The 17,645-nt window shown below is 39.9% G+C and overlaps 1 protein-coding gene across 4 annotated transcripts in view; it reads left to right on the top strand.

Moving 5' to 3' along the window:
* The window catches only part of RARG (retinoic acid receptor gamma), a 220,565-nt gene that overhangs the window by 158,611 nt on the left and 44,309 nt on the right, over positions 1-17,645 (top strand). For 2 of the 4 annotated variants that reach the window (XM_070740879.1, XM_070740880.1), the window contains one exon: positions 2,729-2,812. The exons of the other annotated variants lie outside the window; for them this stretch is intronic. In XM_070740879.1, coding sequence (XP_070596980.1) covers positions 2,729-2,812 — 84 coding nt within the window. The remainder of the gene's footprint in view (positions 1-2,728; positions 2,813-17,645) is intronic. 4 annotated transcript variants of the gene reach the window in all.

Genomic DNA, 17,645 nt, shown 5'->3' with positions numbered 1-17,645 from the left:
TCTCTTTGAAAGGAGCAAGGCAAATGAAGAACCCTGATTTGCTTTGTTATTATACCAGAATACTTTATTGCAACATTCCAGAGTTGTTTGTATATTTTATTTCTCCGTGCTGGGAGAAATCTTGAAAATAAGAATCAATTTCTTATTTTTTTTAAAATTAAAAAAGTGTGTTAGCAATAGAACCAATCCTTAGCAATCTAATTTTTATAAATGAGAAAAAAGAGAACATTTTAAAGCCATAATGTACTGAAGGAAATTAAGGTTGTTGGGAAGGTTCAATTCTAGGCAGTGGGCCTCAACTCTTGTTTCTTAGCCAAGGCAGCCAGCACTGAACACTTTTCTGTCGTTATGTAGCCAGTATCACTGTACACCCAAGTGCACCAAATGCTGTTATCTTCCCATTGAAGTGGTACCTATTTATGTACTCACATTTGCATGCTTTTCAACTGCTAGGTGGGCAGGAATTGGGGCAAATAACAGGAGCTCATCCCAACTCACAATCAGTGTTCCCTTTAAATTTTTTTTGGGGGGGGGGCGGAAAAGTATAGTGTCTGAGCGGCAGTCCCTTCGGGACTGGGCGGCACAGAAATAATAAATAAATAAACAAACAAACAAACACAAATAAAAAACCCACCCTGTTTTGCCTCAGAGAATTTCAAAATAAAATACTGTACTGTGTGTCTATAACAGTGAGCTCATAATAGGGCAACTCTATCAATATCAAAATGCCACTTAAATAGTTGAGCTAGTTTCAAACTAGATTTTGATTTTCTTTCTCTCTTCCTTACTCCCATTCTTTTTCTTTCTCTTTTCCTTCCTCTCTTTTTTCTATCTGTTTCTCTCTCTTCCTCTCTTCCTCTCTCTCTCCTTCCCTCTCACTCTTTCCCTCTCGGCTTCTGGGCAGGTTTGGAAAACTCTGAGTTGATGATGATTTTTAAGTGAGCGATTGCTCACTGCTCAGCTTAGAGGGAACTATGCTCACAATACTTAGGTCTCAAACTGTCAACCTTTTCTGGTTGATAAGCCCAGCATCTTAACTGCTAAGCCAAAGTATACAGGTTGTTCATTGATGGTGTAAGCCCATTTAATCAAACATCTAGTTATCCAGCAGATAAACCTTACTCTTTAGATCTATTTCACAAGACCTTTAGATGTGCACTACCATTTAACAAGTCTGACCAAAATGATTGAAAAAAACGGTCCAGATCTTTTTTACCAGCAGCACCAAGTTGACTTTCTTAAAAAGCTAACTTGGGAGATCACCAAGAACACTTAGGCAACTAAGACTTGAGTTTTTTAAAATTCTGGAATGAGATGATGGTAAAATGCTTCTCTGTTGTTGTTTGGGGGAAAAAACACCCGCATGGACATACTGCCCGGACACCAGAATTGAGTTCACTTGTGAAGATAAACTCTAATCTGCCATTCACATTGTGATCCATGATGCATGAATTTATGCAACACTGGCCCTATGAACAGAATTAATGGTTTCACCTTTCACTTTTAAAAAATTGTTTGAATCTGTGATCATACATCTCAGGCTGCGTAGCACTGTAGCCTCACACCGAGATTTGTGCTAGTAAAATAAGGAGCAGGTTTTGACAGGGATCCTCCCCTGGGTAGGTGAGGCTGATCAGGTTTCTTAGACAAGTCACTAAGGTTCTTACCATCCCAGGCCATCCAATCCCACTGTTTGAGAACCTCTGACTTAATTATTTGAATTTAAAAAAAAATGGGTTTGAAAGCCTCCCTGCAATTATTGTATTTCTTTGTATAGAGTTGGGGAACTGAATGGAGAAATGGGAATTGTATGTGGAACTTTGCAACTTTGGATAATGTATTCTATGAACTTATCTCGAAATCTCCTTTGTGTAGAGATGGGAAAATTTAGCCTCCATAAGTGGAACAATCCAGAGAGTTTCTCATCCTTGTTTCTTTTCGGAATTGCTAAAGATTTAATCATGCCTGGGATAAACATATATCCATCCTAAGATAAAATACAGGAAATAGTATAAGGGCAGACTAGATAGACCATGAGGTCTTTTTCTGCTGTCAATCTTCTATGTTACTAAGATCTCCTGCTCCTCCTTCTGCGGGATACTTCTATTTTGAGGACAACAAATAGCTATGCATGATTGGCTTTCATGCTGTTTTGTTCCTCTCTAATTGGTTGTTACAGTGTTGGAAAAAATGTCCATCTGGGTTCAGTTCTAAGTGGGGAGAAAGACACTGGAAACATGGCAACTGCTTGGAAAGATGGTTTATTGATGAACAGGATCACGTGACTTAAGCTTGTATTCTGATTGGTCGCCAGACTTCCATGGGGCCATGCTGGGGCAACTCTGTAGGCTGTCCTGAGTCCCAAGTTTGGTTGAGCCTTGCTGGGTAATGTAAACTTTCCAGGTGCCATGTAGTGAGTTCTGTTGCTAGATTGGTAGGGGGCACGCAAACAGATAGTAACGGGTTTTAGAACCCACTATTTGTAGGGGGCTAATCCTACCTTTGTTGGATCTTTGATGAGGGCATTTGCTTATGAATAGACCTAGCTATCTCTCTATCCCTTAAATGCTGACATTTGCTATGGGCTATTGAGGATGGCTGGGGGTGGGTGGGTGGGTGGGTATTAAGAGTCTGTTTCCTGCCTAAAAACATGTTTCTCCATTTTCTCATCCTGGCAAATATAATATTCTGCCTTTTTAATATTTCCTATAATATTTCATTTTTCTAGGTGCTAACTTCCTACATTTCAAGACACATAACTATACTGCTCAAAAAATAAAAGGAACACTTAAACAACAGAATATAACTCCAAGTAAGTAAATCAAACTTATGTGAAATCAAACTGTCCACTTAGGAAGCAACACTGATTGACAATCAATTTTATTTTGTTGTCAGCACATTCAACTTTGTACAGAACAAAGTATTCAGTGAGAATATTTCATTCATTCAGATCTAGGTTCTGTTATTTGAGTGTTCCCTTTATTATTTTGAGCAGTGTAGAAAGCCTGGGGGAATTCTAACTAGCATAGCAAAATTATAACTCAAACCAGAGTTCCAGCATTGAGTTTGAAGTGTGAATCTGAAGTAGAGTCTCTCCAAAGTACCCTTGAAGAAGGGCCTAACCATGGTTGGATAGCTGAAATAGTTGTTGCTTTTTCTGAAATGATACTGCCTCTGGAGATGCCAAATTTTCCAGAGGTCTACATTCTCTGGACCCTACTGTTCAGTGTCTATCTCCAGACGTATTTCCTTCCTAGTCCATTAAGGCATTTTGTTGATCCCTAATGTCCCATGGGGGATGCTGAATAGTTTATAAACACAGAGATAGATAAACTGGGCAGAGATTTCGCTTCTTTTCTTTGCTTGTTCCTGCCTGGTTCCTCCAGGCTGCTGATGGTGTGTACAGAAGCTATTTGGAGAGGATTAAGTTCGGGCTAAAATGTGGTGCTGTCCAGGAAATAACAGGCCTGATAAGAGCTTGGCCTGACAACAGCTTGAGAAAGGCTCATGTAAGCTTGAGTGTGGTTTCTGATACTTCTGATAAACAAGGCCTTCTCTCTTCCCCATTCAGCTGGGCGGGCTGGAATTGGGAGTTTGAGTGACAGTGTTATATAGATGAGGAATTCTGGTCGAGCATGAACGAGGGTGGAGGGAAAGGAATTCATGTTGCAATCTAGCGGTTCAGGACTTCGAAATTAAGGGGGTTAAATATACTATTGGGGAGGGGGGCTGGGGGAGAACAATAAGATACCGGCAGGGAGGCAGCATATTGTTAGATGATAAATACCAAATATAAATGTAAATTCATTGTATTTATTGAAGATTGAAGGTATGATATTGCGCTATTTAAAAATGGAGAAAAATTAAAAAAAACTTTTACTCACAAGGTACTGGCAGGGAATTTTATTTTTAATATTCTCCAGATGAAGAATCACCCTGTGCCAGCCCTGCTATTAGAAGTAATTAAAACTATTTGCTCTGTAACTCTTACTACCAGTGAGGTAATAAGATTCAGGGATAGGGTTCTTTAAGTGGACTTTCTTTAAGTAATACATTTGATGGACAGGCCTACATTCCTCCTATTTCATTTGTTTTACTGGACCAGATTATTAAGGCTGAGCGAGCTGGACAGTCAGCCTAACTGTTTACCAATGTAGTGGTGGGAGGATTTTTTGGTCTGGATTTTCAATATGTACCTCTTTCTCCCTTTACTTATGGGCCCCAAGGCAGCACACAGGAATATAGAGCATTCATTGATTTTGAAGTCTACAGTTGTTCAAGGCCTTGAGTGAGAATACAACTCTATAGTCTAGAATAGTTTTTATAATCCTTAGAGAAGTTCAAGCAGGAGTCTTGAAAGTGAGTCAAAATTGTTGAGCCTGTGTCCTAACTCTGCTATCCTTTTTTGTGGCAACCATAGACAAGCTAATTTTATGGGCTGTTTGGTTTCCAGCTTCGATGAGTGTATTTAGTTTAAAAAATTGCATATTTGCCCATCTCATCAAATAAACAACTTACAGCAAGCAGATAGAACAATAAGCATAATTTTTTTTAATGTGCATGTTTATATGTGTGTGTATACACATATACACATTTTCATGCATACATACATACAAACATACATACATACATAAATACACACACAAACACACAGAGTATGTATGATATATAAACCATAAACAATGAGGGATATGAGTAACCAGCTCAACAAAAGAATTTTGATTAATGCTTAGATATAACATACATTTTTGGCTGAAGCCTTTCTCAAATGATTATGAGCTTTTATTTAGACTTTCTGCTAAGCAACTATCTGCCTGTAACTCACCCGTTTCCCAAATTTTTCTGTCATTTTGTTCAGATAGATTTAAGACGGCAGAATCAGTTCCTAAACTGAAAGACAGATTAGTTGATATTAGTAAGATCCCTGGCTTCAGCAGGTATTAAAGCACTTTTCCCAATTCTTCTCCAAACATTTTGCACTTTAAATCCAGTTACCATTGTTCATCAGTCATACTAAGTGACAATGACTTGACTGGTTGAATATTATTTTGCTAGGGAACAGAGCACAAGGGTGGACTGCTGGGTGTTTGCAGGGGTTCGGGAGAGCCTCTAGCTAAGATTCTGTGCAGTTTGGAGAACCCCCAAATCCTACACCTGGCTGGCCCTGGGCCCGCCCACCCCATCCTGCCCCTCCCAAGAGTTCCAATGAGGTACATGCAGGGTACATGCAGAGGCTTGGGGAGAGCAAAAATGGGCCTACTGGAAATTCAGGAAGCCCGGGGAGTCTGTTTTCGTTCTCCCAGATGCTTGATGAGTCCAGGGAGGGCAAAAATGCCTCCCCCACTGTGGTGCAGAAAGCTGACTAAGCCACACCCACCCAGTACACTAAACCACTCTCTCTTTTTGTTTTGTTCTGGATTAATGTGTTATGGGAACCAAGCCAGTAAAGTTTACTTATAAGGCAGAAAAGCAGAATGTGAATTGACATTATCTTAATAATTGTTACAATAGTAGCAGCAAAAATAACTACAACTGTCATCACAGCCTGTAAACTATGAATTATGGCACTGCATGTAGTGTAAGTTATACAATAAACAATAGTTAATACATGTCTTAGTGTGATTTGTGGAACTAGACATGTATTAATCCTGTCTGGAATGGATAATGAAAGTGAAAATGTTTTTTTTTCATGGATTCTAGAAGAATCTCACAATTTTTTTTCTGTTCTTTTTACTAGTCTTTTAGTATAATACATTATCTTGGCACCTGGTTTGCCATTTTCTTTTCTTTTTAAAAAAAAATATTTAATACACATGATGATACAATATTCAACATAGACAATACTAAACAAACAGTTATGGCTTTTATTTAGCCCCTATCTAAAATAAACTTTCATCGGATACAATCATGATTTGGGTTTTTTTCCATGAAACAATACATTTGTTTCATGGAATTCAGTTATATCAGGAATAATCCAGGTTTGCAAGCAATATCTTTTTCAGTTATCTCTTTTATCCAGTTTTCTATGGTATTCCAATATTTTTTAGGTGTAGTAGTGAGTACCAATTTCTTTCTTGTATTTCCAGCAAGATGCTAATATATTTGGGAACATCTTCGTGATTCTTATTAATGGTAAACGCCACCTGTAAAACACCTTGCATTGGTTCTCTTTGAAGACCACCAACATTGTCACCTTCCAATTTGTCATCCAAATTATTTCCCTCTTTTCTAGTTCTATCAGATATTCAAAATTTTTAGCCCATCTAATCATTGGATCCTTTACTATCTCTTCCTCCATTTTGTAACTTATTAGAAAATTATAAATTTTCCTGATCAGTTTTTCTTCGGTGCCCAATAATATCCAACCAAAGTTGCTATAACCCTTCTGGAATCCGTATGTCTTTTTATCTTTTTGGAATTTCCCTTGGACTTGTGTGTATGTCCACCAGTCAAATTTTATGCCACTTTCCAACAGTTCTTCTTTGCTCTTCAGTATTCCGTGTTCCTTTACTGCCAAATCAATAAATCAATTTTTATTGCCAAATCAGCGATAATTAAATTTGGGTATTTTATTGCCTCTACAGGGGAGATCCAAATTGGTGGTTTTTGATAATGTTGATTTTTTAATATTTAACCAAGTTTGCAGGAGTGAGTTTCTCAACAAATGCATTTTGAAATATGTATGTGATTTGTATTGATTGTCCCAGATAAATGCATGCCATCCTTTAAGGAGATCGTGTCCTTCAATTGTCAGGATTGTGTTATTTTTGAGTTCTATCCGTTCTCTTATTCATGTTAATGGTACTGAGTAAAAGTATATCTGCCAATTTGGGATGCTAAATCCGCCTCTTTCTTTGACGTCTTGTAATGAACTTTGTCTTTGGGTATAATTTTTTTTAAAAAAAATTCTCCACCTTAATATAAAACATATGTAAATAACAAAACACAATACCAATATCCAACCTTATACATATGCCAAATTTCATATCATTAATGTGCTTTAAGGAGTTTCTTTACTTTCTACCTTCCCCCTCTCCTCCCATGGCTCCATCTCTCCAACATTATAAGTAGTACTAAACTTTAAAAACAAAAACAAAGAAAAAGGGACGAATTTATTTTTTATTTTCACTCGGTTGTGTTCCATCCAGACCAAGGTGAAAACTTTGTACTGGGGGAGAGAAGAGGCAACAGTCTGGAGGGGGGGGAGGGAATTATTTTAAAACCACATGTATTTAGCTAGCTATTTTCCACTTTAAAATGATTGGCTATTACTACCCATGAAATATCAAGAAACAAAATACAGATTCGGAATGTTAGAACTAACAATCACGAGTAAAGGTTTTCTTTTTCCTTATTTAATTTTGAACAGGAAGGTTCAAGTATCACAGCATTATAACAATTATGTGCTTACATAATATGTTAAAAGCATATTTTTTTTAAAAAAAGTTGATTATTACAAAGTCAAGGAAATTGTGTTATTTAAAAGCACAAAGTGAAGAGTTATATCATAATGTCCATTACAGTGCTTTTGATTTATAACTATTGAGCTGTGCATTAAATTCATTGTTCAATATGTAGCCTTGCCAGCCGCTCCTCCACACAGAAGATGAAAGGATGCTTTGAGTATCTACATCAGAGGACATTAGATAATCTCTCCCTCTTCCCTCCCCACCGAACAAACAAACCAATTGCTTCCTAATATTGACAGCACTATTTGTCAGGGGAATATAGCATCCACAGTACTAGGTTTGATAGATTATTTGTGGCAACTTAAATTGCTGCAGCATGCATGTTTACATGTTAGCAGGTAAAAATATTGCGAAGCTGGTAGGTATTTTAGCAGAGGGACTAAGGTAGATTGATGTACAGACCAAGTATAATAAGACCAGAAGTAAATAAAAAAGAGTGCATTGCTGTGATGTTTAAACAGAAACAGAACTAACATATCCATTAGAAATGTCATCCATGAGCATGAAAGTTGATTTTTCCGTGGCCTTCTACCACCCAGTATTCATCAGATGTGGTGAATTAGTTTTCATCCTTCCCAAATAGCACTGCCATTTCTTATGGTTCCAGACATCTGGAGGGCAACCGATTAAAGAAAATTGATTTACCAGTTGTTGTTGCAAACTCGCATCATGTAAATAAGATATTGTCCAATCCAGTTCTTTGCCCCTCTACCATGGTATGGAGGGTTCTGACCCATGACTGTTGTCCAGGATTTTAAAACAGGTATCCCCCCCCCCCCAAGCCTATCTGGAAATGCTGAGAGCCTGTGACTTAGGGTTTCAAAAGTTAATGTGTAAAAGAAGACTTTAATGTCCAGTGATTTTAGCCAGGGATGTCCATGTGCAAAGGTAATACATACAACTGTGCTTTTATTTCTGCCCTAACTCCTTTTTCAGGTTTTACCGCTATAGACTACAGCTGCCTTCTTGCTGTTTTAAAACTATTTTAATGTACTTTGTTTGTTGACATATGTTTTCATTGGATGCCCACGTTTATTGTTGTGTACCTACCCTATGTGAAAAGTCCATTTACCCATGCTTTAAATAAATCATCAGACCAGAATGCCTACTTTAGAGGATTTTTGTACTAGTAAAATCTTGTTAAACATGTGTCCAAATCCTAGACCTGTATGAGAATATTATTAGACTATCTATCAAGGCCTCTCCCTCAACAAACAGTGTGTCAAATAAGATGGTTTAAGAATCCAAACCCGGTTTTCAAGGCAACACAGAGAGTAACTCTGTGCAGAGTAAGGGAGTTTGCATATTTTAATGAATCCCAGAAGGAGTGACTCAACTCTAGCTTCTATCCAGTGAAAGCTATTTTGGGGTAAAGACATTTTTTTTTGTTTCCCTCTGACTTGGACTGAATGAGTACATTGTGCAGAAAAACATTTGCGGTTTGGGAAAAAAAATTGCAGTGGCACAGAATCCTTCTTTAACTTCTTTCAGACCAAGACATAGTAACTTGACATGTATTCTTAATCTATATAGTACTGAATGAAACTGCTATGCTATGATTGTATACCTGAGTCTCATATCTGGAGGACAAAATAATGAGATGTTTCTTTGTGGTCCTGCTCCCTTGTTGGCATTCTACAAAAATCTAGGCATCTTATTTGGAATAAATTTTGCACTGGGAAATTGTAGATAAATAATCCAGCCTTTGCTGTACAGTGTTATAGCACACATATTGCATGATGTATCAGTTCATGGTTATTTTCTGATTTCTTCAATGAAACAACATCAGACTTTGGTATAATAAGAACAAAATCCATGGAGATAAATAAATCAGATTTCCATATGGCAATTTCTTATATTTTGAAATCTCTCAATCTCAAAGCGGGTGATCCAGCTAATATTTTTCAGTTCATGTTCTATGTATATACTGTACCTTATACTGTAGAATGGTTATGTTTTGGGTTTTTAATATCTGATGATGTGTATATTATATGTGTGTGATTGTGTGTGTCTGTGTATATGAATCATTGAGTCAATCTTGAATCCTGACAATTGCCTGAACAAGTTCTGTTTTCTTGGCAAGATTTTAGAAATGGTTCGTCGCTTGCCCGGGTCCCAGTGTTGAGAGGCAGTAACTGACCCAAAGTTACCCAATTGGCTTTGTGCCTGAGGCAAGACTAGGACTCCCAGTTTCTAGATTGGTCCCTTTACCACTATATCAAGCTGGGTCAATATGCAATAATGCCAGTGGTGGGATTCAAATTTTTTTAGTACCTGTTCTATGGGCGTGGCCTAGTGCGCGTGGCAGGGAAAGGAGACTGCAAAATCCCCCCCTCCCGATCAGCTGGGACTCAGGAGTCAGAGAATAGATGGGGGCAAGGCCAGTCAGAGGTGGCATTTACCGGTTCTCAGAACTACTCAACACTTCCACTACCAGTTCTCCAGAATTGGTGAGAACCTGCTAAGATCCACCTCTGAATAATACACACTTGTAAAAAGCTGAGGCAGCTAGGTGAGGGGCGGTCTATAAATCCAATAAATAAACAATAAATAAATAAATAAACAAACAAACAAACGTGTGGTGAATGGAAATAAGCTACTGAAATATCTGTTAATTCCCATATCACACCTACCCACATCAGTGGCGGGTTGCACTTACCTGCAAACTGATGCGCTTCGTGCGCATCCTCTTGATTTGTGTGCCCCTTATGCGATTTTGATTCCGTGCATGCGCAGGAAGCCAAAATGAGCCAAAATGGCATGCATGGAAGCAAAAAAATCACCAAAATTGTACAAGCACAAGCGTCCCCTTGTGAGATTGTGCTTCCTTGCAGGCAGAAAAATTCAGGAAAAAGGATGGTGCCACCTGACAAATTGGCACCAGAGTGGTTGTGCACAACTAGCGGAACGGAGTCAGCTAAAGCACTGGTCTACAGATGTATGGTAACTATAGTGGACACCCATACATTTAAAATGACTGGATTCCTTATCTTTCAAACGAGTTCTCAAACCGTACATTATGAGGTAAAAAAAACAACAACTCGTGACTATTCCACTTCTGGATGTGGATGTAGAGAAGGATAAATGTTTATGGATGTACACATTCCTACTTTGAAAACAAAATTAATCAAACAAGCCTGTAAAACAAAAGCTTTGTTGAACGGCTGTGCTAAACTTTTTTGTCTGATGGATGCTCTAATTAACTGCCTGAGGTGAGGTAATTTGTCAATCTCCACAGGGAGGATTTCAAAAAGATGGCCGCCCCATGCAGCCTGACCTGAGAATAAAAGCAAAAAATAAAATTAATTCAACAACCCTTCAAGGCTCCAGCACACCTCATGCCTTCTGTCGGCTACTGAAATATTAAAAATCCTAACGTGCCTGATAACCCCACCACAAAAAAAGTAGGCTGCCTCTTAGCATTTGCTGGCCAAGGGCCGGCAGGAGAGAGGAGTCCTGTGGGGCCTGCCAGCCATATTTCATGCTGCCTGTCCTGTTTCAGTGAAGGTGCGGTGGCCTCCTGCCCCCTGGGAACGTGCCTGGGTTTGTTCCTTCTGTTGAAGCATCAGATCACTGTCAGTGCAAGGGGATTTATGGCCCGGGCGGCTCTTCCCCTTCTCCCTAAGGAGGCGGGAGAGCTCCCCATCCTGCTGGGGAATTTATTTCCTGCCCTCTGCTTCCACCTGTTGCAGGACATGCTCTTGATCCCATTTAATGATGCCTCAGAAGCCTGACGGCCTGCCTTCTCCCAGCAGCTATAGGAGGAACATTGGGTGGCCTTGGCATTCATCCTTTGGCTCCACAACGGAGTGATCATTTCATGGTGTGTGGCTCTGGGAGCTGTCTAATGAGAAAGGGGAGGGCAGGGAAACAAGAGCGTGCCAGGCTCAAAGAAATCAGCAGTTTGTCCCAGACTGACTGGATTGGGGGTGAGGGGACTTTTTTCCTCCCCAGTGGAAGCTGGGTGGGGTGGGGGCTCTCCAGTTGCTTTTCCCAGCCTGTGGGAAATTTGTGCAAGAGAAAGGGACAGAGATGGGACATGGGCGCCCTTTCCGCCACCTACAAAATGGCCAGATGCAAATAATAACACGATGCGTGCTATTGCTCCTCCTTGTGCCTTCCATGTTACAGTTTGTTGTACTAAACAGTTAGGAACTCACTCACACACGCCCCCCCCAAAAAAAATAACATAGCAATTGAATTCCACCAGGGGAAATTGTTATGTCTGCGGAATTATTTCTGGTACTTTGTAAAGTCCCACATCCTTGATTATTTTATTTCATTGTTACAGTTTTATCCTCTTTCTTTAGAAAACACAAAGCCGCTAACATGGGGCTCCTTGTGATTTCCCATCTGTGTCCCCATCTGGACTTCATTTCTGTGTTTGCAGGCCAATATTCTGTTTCTTTCTTAGCCAATCTTTCATAATAACACAAGCGAGGGACTCTTCCACTTCTATTGTCTGAAGGAACGTGAAGGAGCAGCCTCGCTGGAACTGGAAGGCCTATATTGGATAAAGGCCCGCTGAGGACATTTTGCGGTGTGTGTGTGTGTGTGTGGGGGGTGTTAGGACGTAAATAATCTTATGAAGAAAAATAGTTCACAAATCAAAGCTTAAAAGTATCATTATAAGTGTGGATTTAAATAGTTGTGGTATACTAGATGATCTTAAGTGCAGGCAAAGGATCCAATAGAATATAGTTTATCTGATTGTGAGAACATATTTGGGTCAGCTCACGCCAAGTGTTTTTCCCCCCGCGAGCGGCTAATGGGCTTTTTTGTTCTGTGAAGTTTTCTTATTTAGGGGCCTTGACGGAATTTTCTGCTGGGGGCACTAGCCAGTAATTTAAAAATGCTAATGTTTTCTGAAGGGCTGGGCCCAATGCTTCAAAGGACATGGTTCCAGCAAGTGTGTTGACAGAAAATGACAGGGTGATACGCCTCACCCATATTCAGATCCATTCACAAATAAGCTCTACAGTTTGTCTTATAGGACGCTTGCCTGCAGTTCTTACTTCTGAGTAGTTTTTCATTATGGGCTCCAGTGCTACAAATGCTCAACAAACAGTGTAGAAAGTCTGATAGGAGGAGGGATACATTGTGCTGGATACCTTCCTCACTTGCAAGACTGCATTCTCAGAGGGGAGAATTGGTTGTTTGGTACACTAGGTAAAATAAAAGAGGAGCAATGTTTTTAATACAGTTTCTCCTCCCCTTCCACAGTTTGGCTTGAAATCAACCCCAGAAGCAGATTTGATCATCTTCAATTGGTTTCCATTCTTTATTTCTCAATTTCCGGGACCGCCTTCTGCCGCACGAATCCCAGCAACCGGTTAGGTCCCACAGAGTGGGCCTTCTCTGGGTCCCGTCGACTAAACAATGTCGTTTGGCGGGACCTAGGAGAAGAGCCTTCTCTGTGGCGGCCCCGACCCTCTGGAACCAGCTCCCCCCAGATATCAGAGTTGCCCCCACCCTCCTTGCCTTTCGCAAGCTCCTTAAAACCCACCTCTGTCGTCAGGCATGGGGGAATTGAAATTTCAATTCCCCCTAGGCTTATAAAATTTATACATGGTATGCTTGTATGTATGATTAGTTCTTTAAATTGGGTTTTTTTAGATTATTTTTAATATTAGATTTGTTTACATTGTCTTTTTTATTGTTGTTAGCTGCCCGGAGTCTTCGGAGAGGGGCGGCATACAAATCTAATAATAAATACAAATTTGTCTGTACACGTGTCCAGTTTGCTTAAATCATAAAACGCGGAGAGAAAGAGAGAAGACAGAAAATGAAACAGTGATTGTACAGTTCTTCAGTTGTGGCTGGGATGGAGAAAGACTCAAATCTTTAATTGGGAAATAGCCCAATTACTCCCCCCTCCCCCCATTTCCTGAATTGCATGCTGAAACCAAGGATATTTCTCTTATTGGCCATTCTTCTTGATTGGTATGAGAGCCTCCTGCCAAATGTGGCCCCATATAATTTTATACAATACTACAGGCAGTCCTCAACTTATGATCACAAGTGTTGCTAAGCAAGAAATTTGTTAAATGACAAATGTTACAACTCTTCTAGCCACATTTGCTAAGCGAATCACTGCATTTTAAAATTATTAACAAACAGTTATTAAATAATTTAACAATTATTAAGTGAATCTGGTTTCCCCCCATTGACTTTGCTTGTCAGGACATTGCAAAAGGTGATCACACAGCAGATGTCATAAATGTGAGTTGGTGGTCAAGCATCTGAATGTAAATCACCTGACCATGGTCACAAGTGTGAAAAATAGCCATAAGTCATTTTTTTCAGTACTGGTGTAACTTCAAACGGTCACTATGGAAACTATTGTAAATGAATCATATGGTCATTAAGTGAATCTGACTTCCGACTTTGCTTTTTTGGAAGCTCCCTGGTAAGGTCATGAATGGCAGATCACATGACCCTGGGACAGTGCAACAGTCACAAATTTATGCCAGTTGCCAGACACCCAAATTTTGATTAGGTGATCTTGGGGATGCTGCAATGGTCATATGTGTGAAAACTAGTCATAAGTCACTTTTTTCAGTGCTGTTATCACTTCAAATAGTCACTAAACGAATGGTTGCAAGTCAAGGGCTACCTGTATTCAGAGATTGCCATTTTAATTAAAAATATACGTAGTTGTCAGTTTCTTCATTTCCCCAACCATTTGTCTTCATTTTTTTTAAAAAAGGACTCAATAATCCTGCCCAATATTTCTTCCATATAGACTTTTTGTTATTTTAAAGATCTGCTTTGCTCACCTAAGGAGAGATCAGCAAGCACAGAAAATCTCACTTTGACAATACAGAATAACTTCATTTTCAGGCTGCCCCCATATTTAACAATTCATCCGATCCCAAAGGGCCAATCCACCTAATGGTATCATTTATCTTCTCAAAGCAGAGATTTCATTTTCTTCTAAAAGCAGAATGAGGACAATAAAACAGGGTATCAACCCTATATCTTTTAGGTGTTTTAGACAAGTACAGTATTGCCTTTTTTTGTCTAATCGTAACAGCATTATTTTATTCCTGTACTGTAGATCTATCCAATTTGCACTATTTCTTTGTATCATACATGTTTACATACCCAGTACACCTATTTTACCTATTTTATATCTCCTTAGTGATATTATGAAAAGAACCTTTGATGTCTTAGTTTAAAGAACTTGAGGAGTTAGGACTGCAGATTATCCCTGAGTGATGACAGGGAAAGCCTACCGGGTATGTGTGTGATCTTGCATTCCTTCTCTCTTATTCATCTTTTTTTTTTAAATTCTCACCCGCTTTTCCACATACATCCCTGTCTTCCTGAGCTGCTTACAGGTAAATAAAGGCTTCCACTGAGATCTAATCACCTGGTTGGGCCCCCTTTTGTCTACCTATATCTTCTCTGGCCCTGTGGAGTCAGTCATGCTCTGCTGGAGCCAAAGGAAACACCTCCCTTACCTCTGTTGTCTTATCTCAAAGAAGAGGATAATGCGGAGGGTTAAAATCCAGGAGCTTTTAATTGTTCCCTTCTTCTATGATGCTGATGAGAGGACTCCACAGGGAGGCTGGGATTTCCAGTTGGGAGAGAGTAGAAAGGACCAAGCAGGAATTCAGCAGAGGGAAAACCTAACACACCCACCTCCTCTTCCAGAAGGAATTTTGGAGAGAAGAGGGATAACGTTGGGATATAAATCAAAACTGGGAGAACAGAGAGAATCCAGACTGACTTCTAAACGATCCGAGCAGTGCCATTTTTGAAAGCACCTGAAAGCATACCTGAATTTTCTGGGGCTCCCAGATGTCAGGCTTCGATGCCTTTTTATGACACTAGTCCTATTTTTAATGTGTAGTAGTCTGCGTTCCAGGTATTTAGAGTACCTTCCAGGCTGCAAAACTAACTGAACATCTAAGTTAACTAATCTCTTAAAGCTAATCTTCATAGAGGAAGCCAGTGTTTGTTAATGCAAGGACTTCACTGGCTACCTGATCGAAGCATTCCCTACTGCCCACTTCTTTCTCTTTTGAAATTTTGGTTACGTCCTTAGACAGGTTGTCCAGTCCGTTTGGTTTCATTACATTTTGGCTGGTAATTCTTCAAATCTCGACCTCTTTTTGTTTGTTGCATACTAACATAGGCAACACCTTTGAATACAAATGTTTCTTAGGTGATCCTCTCTCCTTGGTCTATCTCTGTCTTTCTGACCCATGTTTAAATCAATTCTTTAAAAAAAGGGGGAAAAACCCCTCCTGAACTCACTTATTATTTTATTTATTTATTTTATTTATTAGATTTGTATGCCGCCCCTCTCCGAAGACTCGGGGCGGCTAACAACAATATAAAAAGACAATGTAAACAAATCTAATATTAAAAATAATCTAAAAAACCCCAATTTAAAGAACCACTCATACATACAAGCATACCGTGTATAAATTCTATAAGCCTAGGGGGAAGGGAAATTTCATTTCCCCCGTGCCTGACGACAGAGGTGGGTTTTAAGGAGCTTGCGAAAGGCAAGGAGGGTGGGGGCAACTCTGATATCTGGGAGGAGCTGGTTGCAGAGGGTCGGGGCCGCCACAGAGAAGGCTCTTCTCCTGGGTCCCACCAAATGACATTGCTTAGTCGACGGGACCCGAAGAAGGCCAACACTTATTCTGTTTTGTTCTGTTACAGTTCTGGTTTAGATTCAATTCAGTATGTATGCTGATACAATATGGGTATCAATGGTAGGATTCAATTTTTTTTACTACCGGTTCTGTGGGCATGATTTGGTGGGCGTGGCTTGGTGGTGGGCATGGCATGGGAAGAATACAGCAAAATCTCCATTTCCTGCCCACTCCAGGGGAAGGTTACTGCAAAATCCCCATTTTTTCCTGATCAGCTGGGACTCAGGAGGCAGAGGATAGATAGGGAGGGTGGCCAGTCAGAGGTGGTATTATCCGGTTCTCCAAACTACTCAACATTTCCGCTACTCATTACCCAGAACTGGTCAGAACCTGCTTTAACTCACCTCTGAGTGTAATTCTGAATTATGTTCCTAAAACATGTAATTTGTAATCACAAGACGTTTTGGCTAGGGCATTTGGAAAGAAGGGGTCTAGTTTGTAGTTTTATTTACAAGAAGGCACCAGAGACATTCTTAAAAAATGAAAATGGTGGGTTGTTGTTTGTTTGCAAAAACACCAATCTATTCAGAAACAAAAAAGTTAAGTTGGGATGAATAGATTCCTGGAAAGTTGGAGTGAGTAGCAAGGAACACCCTACAAGTTTTCCTTGTGTGACTCTCCATGCCCATCATGCCAACTTGGGAATAAGAAGCCATTTTGTGTGAAGGAACTTGGTGTGCTCTCAAAACTCCACATGTATACAGTGATTGAGTAGCACTTTATGTCTATAAAAATTACTCCTGTCTGGAAATGGGGGTGGGGGAGGAACCAGCCCCATTTCCTGCCCCATTTCCTGCCGCACGAATCCCAGCGACCGGTTAGGTCCCACAGAGTTGGCCTTCTCCGGGCCCCGTCGACTAAACAATGTCGTTTGGCGGGACCCAGGAGAAGAGCCTTCTCTGTGGCGGCCCCGACCCTCTGGAACCAGCTCCCCCCGGAAATTAGAACTGCCCCCACCCTCGTTGCCTTTCGTAAAGTTCTTAAGACCCATCTCTGCCGTCAGGCATGGGGGAACTGAGACATCTCCCCCGGACCTATACAGTTTATACATGGTATGTTTGTGTGTATGTTTGCTTTTAATAATGGGGTTTTTAGCGTTTTTAAATTATTAGATTTGTTCTTACATTGTTCTTGGTATTGTTGTGAGCCGCCCCGAGTCTATGGGGAGGGGAGGTATACAAATTTAATAAATAATAATAATAATAATAATAATAATAATAATAATAAATGTACATAGTCTATCGCTGAGGTAGCTTCTTTTCCTGCCCCATTCATTCTTATAATCTTTCCCATTATTATTGCCTCTGAACTAGATGACAGCCAGAGATGTGTATGCTTAGTGGCTTGGAATGAACTTCTTTTAAAGATAAGTTAACAATCCTTACAAATGCTAACGAAATGCCCTCATCAAAGTCTGAGGGCATTTGAACTTTTCATGTTCTATAACTACAACCCACCTTCAAGCTTGTCCTAGGCCAGGAGTAGGCAAAGTTGGCTCTTCTAT

Source organism: Erythrolamprus reginae, chromosome 2, assembly GCF_031021105.1.
Source record: "Erythrolamprus reginae isolate rEryReg1 chromosome 2, rEryReg1.hap1, whole genome shotgun sequence".
Lineage (NCBI taxonomy): Eukaryota > Metazoa > Chordata > Lepidosauria > Squamata > Dipsadidae > Erythrolamprus > Erythrolamprus reginae.
This window is presented reverse-complemented; position numbering and strand designations above follow the sequence as displayed.